We start from the raw sequence: 20,262 nt of genomic DNA, 5'->3' as shown, positions 1-20,262 counted from the left end.
TTTTTAATTAACACATTTGATAATTTATATATAGGTTCACCTTTTTGTGTAAAGACTTATTATATATAAATTTGAGGAGTTGCTAAAACGTGTTTTTTGTCCATAAATTCCCTGTCTGTTGTAAGGGAGTTAAACCAAATAAGTCAAACCAAGGTCCAGTTTTATGAAATGAATCTGCCTCCACTTGCCAGAAATTTATACTTCATAATTTAACAAATAATGAATCTGACAGGAAGATAACTTTTAAATGTTTACTCTACCTATAGAGACTATCCCGGAAGTCGGAATAGTTTGCTGGATATTGCTGATAAAGAGTCGGAATGGTGATTCGTATAGAGGTAAGGCATCTCTCCAGAATTCCCGACAACTGTTCTTCATCCTGCTTCGGCGTAACAACCAGAATCCCGCTTGGTAGGTCGTCCCCAAGTTCGGCTAACCTGGTAACACTGGATTCCACTAGAACCCAAGCAAACCCTGTTTGGTAGATTTCCGACATCTCTGCTACTTCAATCACTCGTTGAGTTAAAGCTATTTCACTGTGTACTATCACAACCTTACATCCATGCTCACTAATTTGTCGCAGTTTTATAAAAAGTTGTCGGAAACTGTCTTGACTGTTGATAATGATGGTTTTAGAAAGGTTGCCGTCCTGACCACCGCCGAATTCCCAGAAACCATCCAGGAATCCATCGGCCAAGTATATGTCCTCGATGACAAGACAAACTCCGGACTCTCTTTGATGAAGGAACAGACTGGATACGGTGAACCCCATGTCATATTTATCAGGATGTAGTCGTATAAAGGTGTCAGGGAAAATCTGAAAAACAGGGAAAAAACATGATAAAAGATTTATTGTGTGAAATTACTGAAATTAAAAAATTGGTGGATAGCTGGCGTATTTGTATCCTATAGTCGATTATTTAGATAAGTAGGTGAAACGTTATTTAAACAGGCTGTATATAATATCGTAATATCGAATTAAATAAGAATGTCATCAGGGGAAAATGCCTGTATATTTATCACTTGTAGGGTTATGAAAATTAGGCGGTTGTATTTAATAACGATAATTAATGTAATCATCAATTTCCCATTTTTCAATTAATTCTGATTGATTAGACATAATACGACTTACATAAATACATAAAAGGAATTCGAACGTTCGATCAACTATCGAATAAGAATGCCCATCGAAGTCTGTAAATACACGTGATACTGTCTATCTGTTGTTCTTGATGCGCATATAGTAAGACACATTTGATTTCAGAGCTACTTAAATGTCCGAATCCTAAGAGTACAATAAATCTAAATTATCTTTTTCAGAGGCATTTGGACTCATTGTAGAAAATAAGGACGTGCCTTAAGACAAGGACAAAACATGAAATGTCACTTAAAACGATATTGATTTCAATTGTGAAGCTTTACTTTTAATCTAATGTCCTGACATGGACATGTTTAAATCAATTTATTGTATGCAGTTTTGTCGTTATCTAAACTCTTGCAGACCGTATACGTTCCCTTTCGTATGTAATATACTGTGATAACCTAATTATGGTAGATTATCCTTTGTCTACAGGATAACGTCCTTGGCCGAGTGATCTCCTTAAGGGAATATAGTGGCCGTTTAATTGTGCCTTTCTTCAGAATAACATATATATTTTGTAAACATGTCATATATCTTACAATGTATCAACATATTAGACATTGGTCTCGTCTAAGCAATTTGAAATGAAATATGATATATTCGCTTTGACCATTTGTCAATAGATAAAACAATTTAAGATATAGACATGAACGTTGATGTTAATGGAAAACAAATCGTCCATATCACTTTTAATTATTGCTCCCTAACAATCTCTTGGGTACCTTCACGTGACCAAACTTGTTTAGTTTACTGTATTACCGACTGCTCTAATGGGTTGTCATAGTAACAAGGCGTCAGTATACACAATCTTTGACGGACGTCCATTAGTAGCAACACACACCTCAGACATTCGTATTACCTCTGGTGTGTTTGATATATGATATACTATCGTTAGTGACTCCTCTGATCATATTGGGGCCCTACCCTCATTACTACAACAGGTTGTAGTCTCTTTTATCTAAATAACAGACACGAACATTTCCTGTTATGTGTCCACTAGATCGGCGACAAAAACTCAATGATACAGTTTTGAATTGTCGTGTTTCATTTTTGGATAAATTAAGTCATTGGTTGAATTATATAGTTATCATTAAATAATTCATTTTTTCTTGTAACAAGCCTTTCCATTGTCTAAAAATGTTTGTTGTCATGTCATAGATATGACCGAAATAATGGTGAAATAATTTCATAGACAAAAGAGTTTGTCAAGAAATGTGGGACAAGATTGAATTTCAAGAATTAAATTGAAAGTTCTATGTTATGGGTAACTCAATAATCATAAACCGAGAAAATTTCACGTAAACAATTTTTTAATGTATTTGTTTCCCCGGCACTTATAAGATAGAGAGATTATTTGATAGGATAATATTTTAGACCGTGAAACATGTTATTTTCACAGCCATGATTTGACCTCGCGTTAGACAAACATAGAAATATGGTTCGTGAAACTATATTAGTATATTTCAAACGGTCTGTCCACACGTAAAGCCACAGTTAAAGTGGTAATTGAGTGAAACAAATCAACAAATCTTGACTCGCAAAAATAGCCAATTGTGTGGAATTGTCTACAATCTACCCATACTTGGTATTGGTGTATTCAATACACATATACGTAAGCAATGGAACAAACACGTTTATAAAGTGAAGTCCAACAAAGTTGTATAACGAATTCGGAATTTTACTATGAGTATCTTATAAGCAGACACAAGTGCCTGTTATTAAAAGGCAGTATTACGTGTATATTGTCCTGGTGATTTCCTTAACCAGTCCACCGCAAAATATGAATCAGCAGCCGTACAAGTGGACTGGCACGGTCTCCGTAGCTGCTGTCTGCCCTGGACGTCGGCTGATGTGGTCTCCTTTATATGATTACACTGATTACAATAGTATTACTCCGTAACCGTCCCATCGTATTCCACGTTAAAGCACTGCCTGGTAATGTCGGGTCTCAATATTAATCCGTCAGTCGTCTCCTAACAATGTTTTCTAAGCTTCCAGAAATATCAGATGTCTCGTACGTCGGAGTAAAGTTAAGAGATTGCTCATTTTACCAAAGTAATAGATCAGAAATCGATATTTTTTATTATGGAATTGTGGGAGGGGTATTAATGTTTCTCTCTATAATCAAATCATGTTGGCAGACTAAATATCACTTTTTAAGAAAAGGTTGGTTCCGTCTGTTGTTGGGGTTTTGTGCAATCCTCCCAACCACATACACAAACGTGGTTTTCATATATATTTACTGTAAAAAGTGAACATTTGTTTTCAACTATTATTTAATTTTTTTTCGGGTCATTTGTTGATGGATGTTCATAAAGCATTTGTTGGAGTTACACAAAATGGTTTTTTTAGAAAAAAAATATATTGTTTTGCGAAAAAAAATATAAAAAGAAGTGTGGAATATACGGTAACATGCACATGAAAAATGGTCGTAGTAAGCATTTCATGCAAAAATACAGTATATACACTAGTAAATTATAGAACATCATTCGAAATAAATAATAGTAATACAAGCGTTGACAGTTATATCGCTTTTTCACGAGGTTGAAACTATGTTCAGCTTTTGTGAGTATTTCGATAACGTTTAGGATTATATAAAGATACTCATCTGACCATGAAAACGTAACTCAAAAGGGATAATCGAATTGAAGGAGTTTTGTTTAATCAAAGTTGAAGGACAACGACCATTCAGTAATTTTTTTTATTTTCAGATCAGACCGTTTAACTTGATATATTGGGTTGAAATAACTAATAAAAAAGACAAATATAATGTTCATTTACATTAAGGTAATGTTCAAAAGAGTATGTGCCTAATTATTAAGAATGGGAGGGGTGTTAATCTTGTTTTTAAATCTAAAATATACAAAAATGTTTAACGTTCACTGATAAAATGCAATACATTTCGATATTATTTTAGAAACACCAATTGAACAGAAATGAAATTACAATTTGCAATTATCCATTTAAAGCCACGGAGACAAGAGCGAGCAAGGTATTAAACATATGTCAGATGCGATATGTTTACAAACCCATATAGTGTTAAAGCAATTATCTCCAATATGAAAATGCTGTCTGTTTAATTAATGTTGTCTGATGCGAACGAAGCACGACCTGAATTTCCAAGACTCTCAGGAGAATCCAAGATAATCATCTGGAATATGGACTGGTACTGGTGACCCTTCCCAATTAAATGCCCCGTGTACTTTAGTAACTTAGGTGGCTTAAATAGTACTGAAGAAATTGAACTGCTTTCTAGTCTTAACATCTTAAAGCATTAAAAGTAATATATACATATTCACTATAACAGAGGTTTTTTTTCCCTTAACAGAGGTTTTTTTCCCTTAAACATAATATTTTACAAAAAGTTCATTTTAGACCAAAATGTGCGCTGCATAAATGCTGCCTTAAGACTTATTTGTACTCAACAGATAGTGAACTTCTATAATGCTTTCTAAATAAACATTGCCACTGTGGAGACCCAAACATCAAATGGAGAAAGCCTCTACTTCTATATCTGACAGGGGATCAAGATGTTTGTCTTCGAACTGTCTAGTTTGGTGGCTTCGTCTGGCACCTTTCACTGAATTTCGTGCCAATGATGTTAGTCCTGTATCAATAGGACTATTTTCTTCTGGCGTAAGCACTTTCTAAGACAAAATATGCAGTGAATAAGCCACGCATCTAAACTTAATGTTAAATGCATAACTCACCAACCTTGTAATAATTAGTGTTCGTGTATTTGTAAATCATCACTTGAATAAGTGAACTAAAACTTATCCTTTTTCGTGGATATCAAGACATCTCCCGTAAAGAACACAGCAGTCATTATGGGGTACGGACAAAACGGCCTAATTAATTTAAACTAAGTTATAATTTCATACCTTACCAATGCAAATTATAATTTGCAAAAGATGTAACTTATTTGTATACTGTGATCAGAACAAATGAAAGTACCTAATGTATGTTGATATGTGTCATGTTTATGTTACTAATTATTGTATAAATGTGATCCGAAAAAGGCAAACATTACATTTAAGTTAGTAAATGTCACATATAATGCATCAGAGATATGTAAATATTTGTTTTTCATAAAACACAGACAGAAGCCATAAGGTACAAGACCACAAGATTTAAGCGCAATGTAGAAGCTAACCAGAGTTATAATCGTGCTTGAAACGATGAGAAAGTTATACAAACGGACACATGAATTACTTCATCACTTGGTCGCACGGTGTCGCTGAAACTGTCGACTTAATTGATGGGTAGACCGAGAAACATATCCTTAGCAATTGTCTAGTGACTATAATTGTATCATCTTATAGACTATAGCAGAATGCAGAGCCATACGGATTCCGATATTTATAGTCACAGTTGTAGTTACCTGTTGTTTTTGTCAATCCACCAAGTCAATGATAGCTGTGTAGTTACATGTAAATCGAGAAACGTTACATAAAATAATGATACAACGTATTTATATGTAAGCCGAGTACACAATTGATAGTTTGTTCTAACAAATGTCTCACTAACCCAGATCTACGCACCCGTAATGTCTTGAGGTTATTATTCACATAAAATTTAGAACAAATTTAATCAATAGCTGTAATACTTTCAACAAGCAATCATTTGATCTCACATACCTATTAAATAATAGCAGTGTTTTGACATGGCGTTTTCAAGACAATGAATATTAAATTTGCCGTGGGTTGTATTCAAGTTATATATCGGCTTATTTACATCCAGGAATAACCTAGCTGTTCTACGTGGAAGCCAAACACCGAAGTGTGTAATTGTGAGACGGGACATTTCTTATATACAGATGTAAGCAACAGTGTGTTTCTAATTCAACATACAAATGTAGATGTAAGCCATGTAAATACCCTGAAATATTCAAACGTTTCTATGTGGAACAGATCAATAATTAATATTCAATCGTGTGTTTAAAGATCAAAAGTTTGATTTGTGTATGAATTACACAGGTTGACAATATAACGATTGTAAAATCACTATCCATTACGCGATCGGATTTTTTCCAGACCGATCTCGGCATTGTCAATTTTCTGTGCAGCATGTTCCTTCCTATGTTCGGTTTTATACAAACTACATTTGTACATCATATTTGACCAAATATATCATTTAAGTTCCGACATTGTTTTTTCTTTTGAATCAGGAATTATTTAAAAGTATTAAGGATAAAACATATGAAGTTTGTAAATACTTCTTAAAAGTTATTTTAAAAGTTATTGGAGAAGGATGTCTATAACAATTGAGTCCCAGTCTTATAATCAATGAAATGCACCATTAATACGATCGTATTACACAACAGATATTCGACACGAGAGTACAGCTTATCCTTCCGTATAGAAATTATCTGCTCTAAATCATTGATGAAGGTTAGTTAGGTTTACTTAGATCTGCCATTGAGATCTATAGATAAATGTGAACTTAGACTAGCTTTGGCTTCACTAACGGGGGATTTCGTGGTAGTTCATATGTAATCACAGAAACACAATGCTTTAGTTTTTGTCTTATTTTACCTAACCTTCTACTGCTGGTACCACATTAGAACGTCTATCTCTGGAAGCGATCTGTATGTATGACAGGTGTGGGTGTTTCTAGGAGAACTCGATATATTCAAATTTCCAAATGTGTCTCGTTGTGATAGTGGAATTTTTGCGTACTCTTAAATGCTACCTCACAGAGGTATGTTGAAGACATCGAGCAGCACACTCAACCTAGTAACGTCATACCGAGAATGAGCTACCCTGTCGACAGTTATCCGACACTATCAGACGACTTTTTATTTAACATGACAACAGGTGTGCTGACTATTTTTGTTCTACATGTGGTTAAAGATTAAATATCCTAATTCGTAAATTTTGATTAGGAGTGATAAACATGATGATGTGTGATACTGCAAGCCACTTTATTTTCGTGTATAGAAAATTTCGCGTTTTTTGTTGTACTATATATGAATTCGTGATCAAGGGGTCTTAGTGATAACCGTGACTTTGTAAGAGGCATCTGATCGTAATAATGTGTACCTCGCGACCAATGGTCTTAGTGATAACCGTGACTTTGTAAGAGGCATCTGATCGTGATAATGTGTACCTCGCGATCAATGGTCTTAGTGATAACCGTGACTTTGTAAGAGGCATCTGATCGTGATAATTTGTACCTCGCGATCAATGGTCTTAGTGATAACCGTGACTTTGTAAGAGGCATCTGATCGTGATAATTTGTACCTCGCGACCAATGGTCTTAATGATAACCGTGACTTTGTAAGAGGCATCTGATCGTAATAATGTGTACCTCGCGATCAATGGTCTTAGTGATAACCGTGACTTTGTAAGAGGCATCTGATCGTAGTAATGTGTACCTCGCGATCAATGGTCTTAGTGATAACCGTGACTTTGTAAGAGGCATCTGATCGTAATGATGTGTACCTCGAGACCAATGGTCTTACTGATAACCGTGACTTTGTAAGAGGCATCTGATCGTGATAATGTGTACCTCGCGACCAATGGTCTTAGTGATAACCGTGACTTTGTAAGAGGCATCTGATCGTGATAATGTGTACCTCGCAATCAATGGTCTTAGTGATAACCGTGACTTTGTAACAGGCATCTGATCGTAGTAATGTGTACCTCGCGATCAATAGTCTTAGTGATAACCGTGACTTTGTAAGAGGCATCTGATCGTGATAATGTGTACCTCGCGATCAATGGTCTTACTGATAACCGTGACTTTGTAAGAGGCATCTGATCGTGATAATGTGTACCTCGCGATCAATGGTCTTCGTGATAACCGTGACTTTGTATGAGGCATCTGATCGTGATAATGTGTACCTCGCGATCAATAGTCTTAGTGATAACCGTGACTTTGTAAGAGGCATCTGATCGTGATAATGTGTACCTCGCGATCAATGGTCTTAGTGATAACCGTGACTTTGTAAGAGGCATCTGATCGTGATGATGTGTACCTCGCGATCAGTGGTCTTAGTGATAACCGTGACTTTGTAAGAGGCATCTGATCGTAATGATGTGTACCTCGAGACCAATGGTCTTACTGATAACCGTGACTTTGTAAGAGGCATCTGATCGTGATAATGTGTACCTCGCGATCAATGGTCTTAGTGATAATCGTGACTTTGTAAGAGGCATCTGATCGTGATAATGTGTACCTCGAGACCAATGGTCTTACTGATAACCGTGACTTTGTAAGAGGCATCTGATCGTGATAATGTGTACCTCGCGATCAATGGTCTTAGTGATAACCGTGACTTTGTAAGAGGCATCTGATCGTGATAATGTGTACCTCGCGATCAATGGTCTTCGTGATAACCGTGACTTTGTAAGAGGCATCTGATCGTGATAATGTGTACCTCGAGACCAATGGTCTTAGTGATAATCGTGACTTTGTAAGAGGCATCTGATCGTGATAATTTGTACCTCGCGATCAATGGTCTTAGTGATAACCGTGACTTTGTAAGAGGCATCTGATCGTAATAATGTGTACCTCGCAATCAATGGTCTAAGTGATAACCGTGACTTTGTAACAGGCATCTGATCGTGATAATGTGTACCTCGCGATCAATGGTCTTAGTGATAACCGTGACTTTGTAAGAGGCATCTGATCGTGATAATGTGTACCTCGAGACCAATGGTCTTAGTGATAACCGTGACTTTGTAACAGGCATCTGATCGTGATAATGTGTACCTCACGATCAATGGTCTTAGTGATAACCGTGACTTTGTAAGAGGCATCTGATCGTGATAATGTGTACCTCGCGATCAATGGTCTTAGTGATAACCGTGACTTTGTAAGAGGCATCTGATCGTGATAATGTGTACCTCACGATCAATGGTCTTAGTGATAACCGTGACTTTGTAAGAGGCATCTGATCGTGATAATGTGTACCTCGCGATCAATGGTCTTAGTGATAACCGTGACTTTGTAAGAGGCATCTGATCGTAATAATGTGTACCTCGCGATCAATGGTCTTAGTGATAACCGTGACTTTGTAAGAGGCATCTGATCGTGATAATTTGTACCTCGCGATCAATGGTCTTAGTGATAACCGTGACTTTGTAAGAGGCATCTGATCGTAATAATGTGTACCTCGCGACCAATGGTCTTAGTGATAACCGTGACTTTGTAAGAGGCATCTGATCGTGATAATGTGTACCTCGCGATCAATGGTCTTAGTGATAACCGTGACTTTGTAAGAGGCATCTGATCATATAATGTGTACCTCGCGATCAATGGTCTTAGTGATAACCGTGACTTTGTAAGAGGCATCTGATCGTGATAATTTGTACCTCGCGATCAATGGTCTTAGTGATAACCGTGACTTTGTAAGAGGCATCTGATCGTGATAATGTGTACCTCGCGATCAATGGTCTTAGTGATAACCGTGACTTTGTAAGAGGCATCTGATCGTGATAATGTGTACCTCGCGATCAATGGTCTTACTGATAACCGTGACTTTGTAAGAGGCATCTGATCGTGATAATGTGTACCTCGCGATCAATGGTCTTAGTGATAACCGTGACTTTGTAAGAGGCATCTGATCGTGATAATGTGTACCTCGCGATCAATGGTCTTAGTGATAACCGTGACTTTGTAAGAGGCATCTGATCGTGATAATGTGTACCTCGCGATCAATGGTCTTAGTGATAACCGTGACTTTGTAAGAGGCATCTGATCGTATAATGTGTACCTCGCGATCAATGGTCTTAGTGATAACCGTGACTTTGTAAGAGGCATCTGATCGTAGTAATGTGTACCTCGCGATCAATGGTCTTAGTGATAACCGTGACTTTGTAAGAGGCATCTGATCGTAGTAATGTGTACCTCGCGATCAATGGTCTAAGTGATAACCGTGACTTTGTAAGAGGCATCTGATCGTAATGATGTGTACCTCGAGACCAATGGTCTTACTGATAACCGTGACTTTGTAAGAGGCATCTGATCGTGATAATGTGTACCTCGCGATCAATGGTCTTAGTGATAACCGTGACTTTGTAAGAGGCATCTGATCGTGATAATGTGTACCTCGCGATCAATGGTCTTCGTGATAACCGTGACTTTGTAAGAGGCATCTGATCGTGATAATGTGTACCTCGCGATCAATAGTCTTAGTGATAACCGTGACTTTGTAAGAGGCATCTGATCGTGATAATTTGTACCTCGCGATCAGTGGTCTTAGTGATAACCGTGACTTTGTAAGAGGCATCTGATCGTGATAATGTGTACCTCGCGAGCAATGGTCTTAGTGATAATCATGACTTTGTAAGAGGCATCTGATCGTGATAATGTGTACCTCGAGACCAATTGTCTTACTGATAACCGTGACTTTGTAAGAGGCATCTGATCGTGATAATGTGTACCTCGCGATCAATGGTCTTAGTGATAACCGTGACTTTGTAAGAGGCATCTGATCGTGATAATGTGTACCTCGCGATCAGTGGTCTTACTGATAACCGTGACTTTGTAAGAGGCATCTGATCGTGATAATGTGTACCTCGAGACCAATGGTCTTAGTGATAATCGTGACTTTGTAAGAGGCATCTGATCGTGATAATTTGTACCTCGCGATCAGTGGTCTTACTGATAACCGTGACTTTGTAAGAGGCATCTGATCGTAATGATGTGTACCTCGAGACCAATGGTCTTAGTGATAACCGTGACTTTGTAAGAGGCATCTGATCGTGATAATGTGTACCTCGAGACCAATGGTCTTAGTGATAACCGTGACTTTGTAAGAGGCATCTGATCGTGATAATGTGTACCTCGAGACCAATGGTCTTAGTGATAACCGTGACTTTGTAAGAGGCATCTGATCGTAATAATGTGAAACTTGCGACCAATGGTCTCAGTGATAATCGTGACTTTGTAAGAGGCATGTGATCGTGATAATGTGTACCTCGCGATCAATGGTCTTAGTGATAACCGTGACTTTGTAAGAGGCATCTGATCGTGATAATTTGTACCTCGCGACCAATGGTCTTAGTGATAACCGTGACTTTGTAAGAGGCATCTGATCGTGATAATGTGTACCTCACGATCAATGGTCTTAGTGATAACCGTGACTTTGTAAGAGGCATCTGATCGTGATAATGTGTACCTCGCGACCAATGGTCTTAGTGATAACCGTGACTTTGTAAGAGGCATCTGATCGTGATAATTTGTACCTCACGATCAATGGTCTTAGTGATAACCGTGACTTTGTAAGAGGCATCTGATCGTGATAATGTGTACCTCGCGACCAATGGTCTTAGTGATAACCGTGACTTTGTAAGAGGCATCTGATCGTAGTAATGTGTACCTCGCGATCAATGGTCTTAGTGATAACCGTGACTTTGTAAGAGGCATCTGATCGTGATAATGTGTACCTCGCGATCAATGGTCTTAGTGATAACCGTGACTTTGTAAGAGGCATCTGATCGTGATAATGTGTACCTCGCGATCAATGGTCTTAGTGATAACCGTGACTTTGTAAGAGGCATCTGATCGTGATAATGTGTACCTCGCGATCAATGGTCTTAGTGATAACCGTGACTTTGTAAGAGGCATCTGATCGTAATAATGTGTACCTCGCGATCAATGGTCTTAGTGATAACCGTGACTTTGTAAGAGGCATCTGATCGTGATAATGTGTACCTCGCGATCAATGGTCTTAGTGATAACCGTGACTTTGTAAGAGGCATCTGATCGTGATAATGTGTACCTCGCGACCAATGGTCTTAGTGATAACCGTGACTTTGTAAGAGGCATCTGATCGTGATAATGTGTACCTCGCGAAAAGTTGTTAACAGTGCTGTTGTCACTGATAACATTTCTTGTTTACGCAACGCGATCACCTTGTTGCGTCACTTTTCATGAAGTGATCTTCTGATAACATATTTAAATCTTTATTATCGAGGTCATTATAACATTTCTATACCTTACTCCCAATATAAGATCTACTTGTTACATTTCCATACCTAAATATGTATTCGCCAACAAGCCGTTTGTGTAGACAGAACCCATATAAGTAGCATTTGATGACGTTTGATTATAACATAGTTAACAAAACCTATAGATTAGATCAACTCTCTGGTCTGAGGAGCAGTATCATCAATGTTATAGTATTGTATAGCTTCTTCGATCTTGTAATGAAAATGCATGCATTGCGCTTTTATCTCCAAAATGTAATTTGTTTTTATAACAATTCTGTATGTTGTCATTCTCAAGAGACATCTTTAATTATCATCAACTGACATAATATTTGAGACGTTTTCTGCCTCTGCACTGAAACCATTACTTTGCTTAATGAAACGTGGATGGAGGTCATCGACCGAATCAACAACTTGGTAAAAGACATTGGTAAATAGAAATCCAAAATTTTAACTACATATCCGGTACTATCAAAACAGCATAAAGTATAATATAACACTAGTATAATTAAATTAAGGTGTAACATATAACAGAATATATACATGTATTTCATGTCTCAAGTCTGTGTCTTCCTAAGTTGTGTTGTTGAATTAACGACGTCGATTGCAAATATACATAAGGTCTCGTTCGTCATTTTCGATAAGGAGGTAAATGAAAAATTAGAAGAGTAACGGAAACTGTATATGACATAAAAACAACTTTAAAATATAAGAATAAAGGATTGCATCAATCAGACATGTCATCATTGAAACTAATGAACACATGTGTTGTTTTAGTAATGTCATGTGATGATCAATTATAAAATAAATACAAAACACCATCTGAAGGTACCGTTAACATTAAGAGCAGAAACTTTAGATGAAAGTTTACATTACAGTTTCAATATTTACAATCATTTCGTAAAAAATGTTTAAATGGAAAGTCAAGTAAGTTAAGTTACAATATTAATGGAAGAAAGTTGCAGACATGACAATTGATTATTCTTAAGATATCATTTATGGCTTCCTTTAAGTATATTGTAGCATGAATCTGGTAGAAACGCTCTTTACCCAAGATCAGAAGTACAGAGAACATTATAGATTAGAGAATACGTTAATCACAGTTTTCCCAGTAATGTAAATATTATCATTAGGGTAATTTCTAATTCTGAGTGGCACGCGGAAGGATATTGTTTGTATGTACTCCGCGTTCAATCCCAAGTACATCACATTGCAACATGTCTACGCGCTGAACTTCATCAGGATTCACCAAACGCCTTAATAGAAGTGACCTTTAATTTGGACTGTTGTCCATTCAACGGATGTCCGTTTATCTACCAAAGCCCCGCTATTGACAGGCGACCCTCAAGCGAATGGATTTCATTACTTTCAAACCCAGCAACAGTAAGGAACCATTCATGATGGACATTAATAACATCGGGGTTGGACGATGGCATCGCAGGAAATTATATTGGGGTTCGGGACAGGATCAATCACGGCGTTCCTTTTACAGTTCGGACAGCTGACCGCGAGTGGACCTGCACGCGCCAGTACCGTTCGTGTTAGATTTCACGCCTGCTATTGCAAATGAACCGAAACCTGACGGAATTAATACAATTACATTTAGTACGGGCTAAGACCTTCTGTATTGGGTAACACCATTGGATTATATGTAAAATATTGGCTTTCATAATCTTATTGACCAATACCGTCGACACTTCGGTATGGACAAGAGGGAATGCTATTGCTTTGGTTTATTGTTAGTTTGTCTCTACCACAAAATCATGATAAGAATGAAAAATAGAAAACAATACAAAATGTCGCAACTCGAATATATATATAGAGGAAAACCCTGAAGCGTAGGAGAGAGAAAAATCGTTATCTCAAATACAATCTAGTGTTTATTGGGAGTCATGGTCAGAGACATAACAGTTCTAGAGTAATTCTTTCGACAATGCTTTTAATGGCCACTGCAAAGAGACAATTGCTCTCTACCATGACACAATGCAATTATCGTCACACAAAAATCTACAACAAATATATCAACTAGAATTTCATAGAGCAACAATCTTATCGAAAACTCTGATGGAAGAAATGGAAAATAATACGACGACCTTAAGTAGATGAATCCTTTTAAAGTGAACTTAATGTTGTAAAAAGTCCCACTCCCTTAATGCTGAGTGTAAAGCAGGAGCAGAAACTACCACTTTTATAAACTATAGGTTATTTAACCGTATTTTACGATCATGCAATCGGAATAGCAGGTACAATTCTAACGCCTTACCTGTGCATGTAGGGCCATGCGACTTTAGGAAGAATATGTCAGCTAGGAAGAAGAGAAAAGCTAAGAGACTAAACTAAGTCGCCTTTCACGAACATGCGATAAGGGTAACGGGAACAATTTTAACATCATATCTGCAGGACAGAAAATACAGATTTACAAATGAAGTACAGATTCGTATGTAGAATTTCTAACAAACTCAAGAGCAGTAGTTTTCTTTATTCCCGACAACCGTCATTTATACCTACGTAATATTACATTGTCATCTGAGAATGAGCTTAATAACTTAAAACCGATAATGAAAAAAAAAAATGAACCGAAACCTGACGGAATTAATACAATTACATTTAGTACGGGCTAAGACCTTCTGTATTGGGTAACACCATTGGATTATATGTAAAATATTGGCTTTCATAATCTTATTGACCAATACCGTCGACACTTCGGTATGGACAAGAGGGAATGCTATTGCTTTGGTTTATTGTTAGTTTGTCTCTACCACAAAATCATGATAAGAATGAAAAATAGAAAACAATACAAAATGTCGCAACTCGAATATATATATAGAGGAAAACCCTGAAGCGTAGGAGAGAGAAAAATCGTTATCTCAAATACAATCTAGTGTTTATTGGGAGTCATGGTCAGAGACATAACAGTTCTAGAGTAATTCTTTCGACAATGCTTTTAATGGCCACTGCAAAGAGACAATTGCTCTCTACCATGACACAATGCAATTATCGTCACACAAAAATCTACAACAAATATATCAACTAGAATTTCATAGAGCAACAATCTTATCGAAAACTCTGATGGAAGAAATGGAAAATAATACGACGACCTTAAGTAGATGAATCCTTTTAAAGTGAACTTAATGTTGTAAAAAGTCCCACTCCCTTAATGCTGAGTGTAAAGCAGGAGCAGAAACTACCACTTTTATAAACTATAGGTTATTTAACCGTATTTTACGATCATGCAATCGGAATAGCAGGTACAATTCTAACGCCTTACCTGTGCATGTAGGGCCATGCGACTTTAGGAAGAATATGTCAGCTAGGAAGAAGAGAAAAGCTAAGAGACTAAACTAAGTCGCCTTTCACGAACATGCGATAAGGGTAACGGGAACAATTTTAACATCATATCTGCAGGACAGAAAATACAGATTTACAAATGAAGTACAGATTCGTATGTAGAATTTCTAACAAACTCAAGAGCAGTAGTTTTCTTTATTCCCGACAACCGTCATTTATACCTACGTAATATTACATTGTCATCTGAGAATGAGCTTAATAACTTAAAACCGATAATGAAAAAAAAAAATAATATCTTAAAATAATCTCATAACCACAGAAAGAGCATTCTTTTGTAAATGACATCATACATCACACAATAACGCATTACACAAACAGACTTATTATTACAAAACAGGTTCAAATATTACAATTATAATTTATACTCCAGTTAACGTTATGATGTGTGGGGTTTATAAGTAGAGTGACGCTTTAATTTAACACATGAACGGAGCTGATCACAATTGAACAGTACAAGTCATCATGAATATTTATTAATCAGTATATTACTTTGATGTCCGCTCGTTAGCTGTGGTGTGTATTCATCACTAGCGCCATCAAACGTGTAAGGCACTTTATTTAGACTTGCTCTGGTTAACTGACATTGCTGGGATTTACCTCCGGGGGATCAGACAACCGTCATCTACATACTCACACGGGTATTAACACACAGACAGGAAGAGTGTACCATGGTACACCTATAGATAACATATGATTGAAGGTACCATAACAATTGCTTGATAGGATATATTTGGACTTATAAGTAAGTCATGGATTTAGAGGAGAAAATTAGAACATACTTCTTTTGTTGCTTTATCTGATTAAGATACAATATACGGTATACAAGAAGATATTTTGACACATTCAAATTTAGCATAATTTTGAATAAGTTGGCGCAATGATAAATTCGAAGACTTGAAAACATCCAATTAATGCTGTAACATATTTCGTTTACAATGCATTATATTAGTAACCAATTATGTTTTCCTTATTTCGCTAACGTTTATTATTCTTAGAAATTAAAAAAACAACTGTGAATTAGTTTCAATAAAAACTTGCAGCAGAATTTCTTATAAAAGTACAGCATGATATAAAATTGTCATGAGGGCATTGCCCGTCGTAAACAGACGTAATAAACAAGCTGTGGTATCAAGAAAGAGAACATTCCAGTCCTGATGTTTTAATCAAATGTTCTAGAAATAAAATATTTCGTCTGAATCCCCAAAATGCAGAGCTATGTCCCATGCGGGTAGGTATCGATTGTGACGTAATTATTTTGTGAGCGTCATTTTCTCTGCAAAATACGACGTTAACCTCGCGAACACATGATATCACATTCAATACTTACATATATTATGTACCTGCATGGGCGAATAACTATTTTCAATAAGTGTATGAAAAGGCGATTGCAATAAATCCCGTAATACTATTATCAGGATACACCATGCCATTTGACACAATTTATGATAAACTAACGGTATATCGATCCAACAAACTTAATGGAATTCATTGTTATAAATGTATTCATTTCAATTATTCTTAATGAAAAGCGTCAAAACCAAATATAGGCTTCTAACAAACGTTAAACGATATTGGCTATACAGTGTATAGTCACAAAACATAATAAGAATTGAATTTTTGAACTCGAGATTACGAAATGATTGATAGCCATTCATTTACGTTAAATGAAATAAATGTTCGTTATTAGAAATGAGATCGGCCTGGAACCGATAAAACCATTGTATCATTTACATTATAAACACACATTCTACAGTACTATACGCTTATAGATAAGTGAGGTCATTGTAGTTTGTCATTATATTCCTCTATATACTGTATAGACTATGTATGGATTTAGCCATTTTCGCCCATCAAAGTTAGAATGAAGCACTATTAAGAGTACGTAGTTCTTTTGGATATATTTAGTACATTTCTGATTAAATCATGTATTAGTTGTTATAGCTGTAGCTGCAATGATACTCAACTAGCAGGCCAATTGTATAAAGGATGAAAGCGATATCGAAATTTGAAATTCAAACTTTCTTTCATGGCTGCTAAATTTTGCGGTTTCCAATTCCAAATAGGTTGGCGATGATTCATACATTTGCCTATTTAAATATTGAATGGAAATTCCTTACAATATATATAGATATATATATAGATATCAATTCACAGAGATAGACTTTTTCGCGAAATTAAAGGAAGTAAAGCACAAGCAAAAGAAAGTTTGGTCTAGAGTAACATGTTATTTGTTTTTGTTTTCTGTTTCTAATTTCTTTTTTTTAACTTAAAAGAAAGACATTTTTGCCAGGTTGGAATTGCTTCTACTGTAAGTATATACCAAACTCATATCCATCGTATAAGTGTACCTTAAGTGCATTATTGTTTGTACTTTGTTAATGCACTACTATAGATGCCTGGTCTCAGATGTTTTGTTCCACTCTATATCACAATTTCTGCATTTTTGTAGAACAAGAAACAGTGCATAAAAATGAGATTTTCTTTAGCAAATGTCATTATATATAAAATAAAACAAAGTTAATCAAACGAATTTCTGAAAATGTCGATGCCAATATAAATTCAACATAGCTTTTTGGAATTCCATATTTCCGATTTCCATTAGTTATTGATTTGAAGTAAGTGATGTCCTTATAAGACTAAACGACTTATCAGCCGAATTCGTAGTGCAATGACATATGCTGCAGACGGCGGGGGATTAATTTTCATATTGCTTTTGCAATACTATTGATTGAGTCGTGTTATGGTATTCCTTTGTTGTTGGCAGACAACAGGATTCGGAAATGAACAATCAGAACGTCTTTTCATGCACAATAACATTCCCTGTTGATACTGAAATCTTTTATCGCCAAGATAGAGTAAAGATCAGTAACAACGCTTCCTATATTTTATCACCTTTATATTGTGAAGAAAACCTTTACAATATTGAAAAAGTACAGAATATGAATAAGAAAAATTAATAAAAAAACATTTTATTTTCATCAAAATCCTTATATTGAAAATCACGAATAACTTCACCAATATAGATCTTGACTTAACTTATTTTACTAATCTCTCTGTCTATTCCATTTTTGCCCTTACAGAGTTGTGCCCCTTACAGGAAGGTATCCACTATGATGTCATTATTTTGTGTGGCGCAATTCACGTCGTTTTCCCCTAAAAATATGACATCACAATCATTACCTTCCCGCAAAGAACGATAACTCTGTAATATGCATATAGTTAAAAATCTTTCAATTACCAATTAAGATAGGGTGGAGCACTGTTGAAAGCAACAACAGTACTTGTTAATTACCAAATATAGACGGACAAATAAAATCAGTAAAACGCAGAGTTTATTTTTAACATTTTACTTCAGGGAAAACTTGACTTTCGGGTTTCGGTAAAAAAAAGTAATGACGTCACAATCGATACCATTCCGCAAGGGAGACAACTCTGGTATTATACACCGACAGAATACTTCGGTTGTGTGGTCAGAAAGTGATAGATATCTACCAACCAGTATCAGATGGTCATCAAATACCGTTAGACTCGTCTTCATCCGGATCAATCTTGTCGATAGGCAGTGATCATATCAGTCATAGCGACTACGAAAAGCGGCGTTCGCTTTGTAATGTCGAATATGGCAAGTCAGCGCTGAAAGCACCACAATATCACGAACGGTACTGACGACTGAAACGCATAATATCTTGTGTGTCTGTGTAAGGAATTACAACACAAACATTGGTTGAAGGCGTGTATGCAAGTGTGTGTGAGAGTATGTGTTAGGGTGTGTGTGTGTTTTAATACATTATTACAGGGACATTGCCGAAATCAAGAAATACAAAAAAGACAAATGACAATTGATGATGTACTCAGTTTACAAAGTAAGTTATACAATGACTCATAACTCGGATATGAAATATCAAATATATATAAGAAATTATAACACCAAAGTTAGAGAGCAACGATTGATATTAATATTTTACTTAAAAACTTCAGAACAGTTTCCTGAAACTTATCGTATAACTGTCGTGGGCCGGAGTCGACACAGGAAAAAGTTTATATGTGCGGAATAGTACTGTTGAAAAACTTGTGTTGTCAGGCAGGGGCCAATGCAACGATAACAGCCGTCGATTTCTTTTAATTGAATTTATAACATTACATAATTAGTTTATAGTGTATTAGACCATCGTGAATTGATGGGAGACAGGTACTCCATAAATGGAGAATATAAAGTTCAATCTTTACTATAAGTTCAGCAGGGACAAAAAAATAATATCAATTAATCATCGAGAATATATAAATAAATGTCAACCCCCTGAACTTGCTATTATTGAACACACTGCGCTGTCACATGCATGGTAAAGGCAGCACTTATGTTAGTCATTAAATGAGTTCTGTATATTTGAAAAAACATTTGCGTGTCATCTAATTCAGACAATTTTAGCCATTGGCTGTCAATTTTCAAAGATCTTGAAAAATATTCTACAGAATAATAATAACGCCATAGGATCATTGTGGTTTTTTTGCAATTAACATGCAGAATTGATAATCCATTTGACATTTGTCAAAGAAAATAAATTGATAATATGAAAAATAATACCTTTGATTATGTTCAATAAATGTTAATACCGTTCTGGTAGAATCCAAAAAAACAATACTGACCTCGGGTTACGCCCTCATTGATCATTACATGTCTACCAGGGTGGTATGATATAGACTAAAGGTCCATAATTAATACGTATATAGCTATACCTGCTCGATGTTAACGTTTTAGAAAGGTAAAGCTATGAAGATGGAACTTTTTACTTAAGTAGAAACTGTCACATACGCCCAAAGGATAGGTTTCTTATCCGA

General features: G+C 36.1%; 1 protein-coding gene across 1 annotated transcript in view; it reads right to left on the bottom strand.

The window, feature by feature from the left end:
- Positions 1-20,262, bottom strand: part of LOC138325711 (glutamate receptor ionotropic, NMDA 3A-like) — a 50,713-nt gene that overhangs the window by 13,853 nt on the left and 16,598 nt on the right. The window contains exon 2 of the mRNA XM_069271546.1: positions 261-817. Coding sequence (XP_069127647.1) covers positions 261-817 — 557 coding nt within the window. The remainder of the gene's footprint in view (positions 1-260; positions 818-20,262) is intronic.

The sequence above is a fragment of the Argopecten irradians genome, chromosome 6, assembly GCF_041381155.1.
Source record: "Argopecten irradians isolate NY chromosome 6, Ai_NY, whole genome shotgun sequence".
NCBI lineage: Eukaryota > Metazoa > Mollusca > Bivalvia > Pectinida > Pectinidae > Argopecten > Argopecten irradians.
This window is presented reverse-complemented; position numbering and strand designations above follow the sequence as displayed.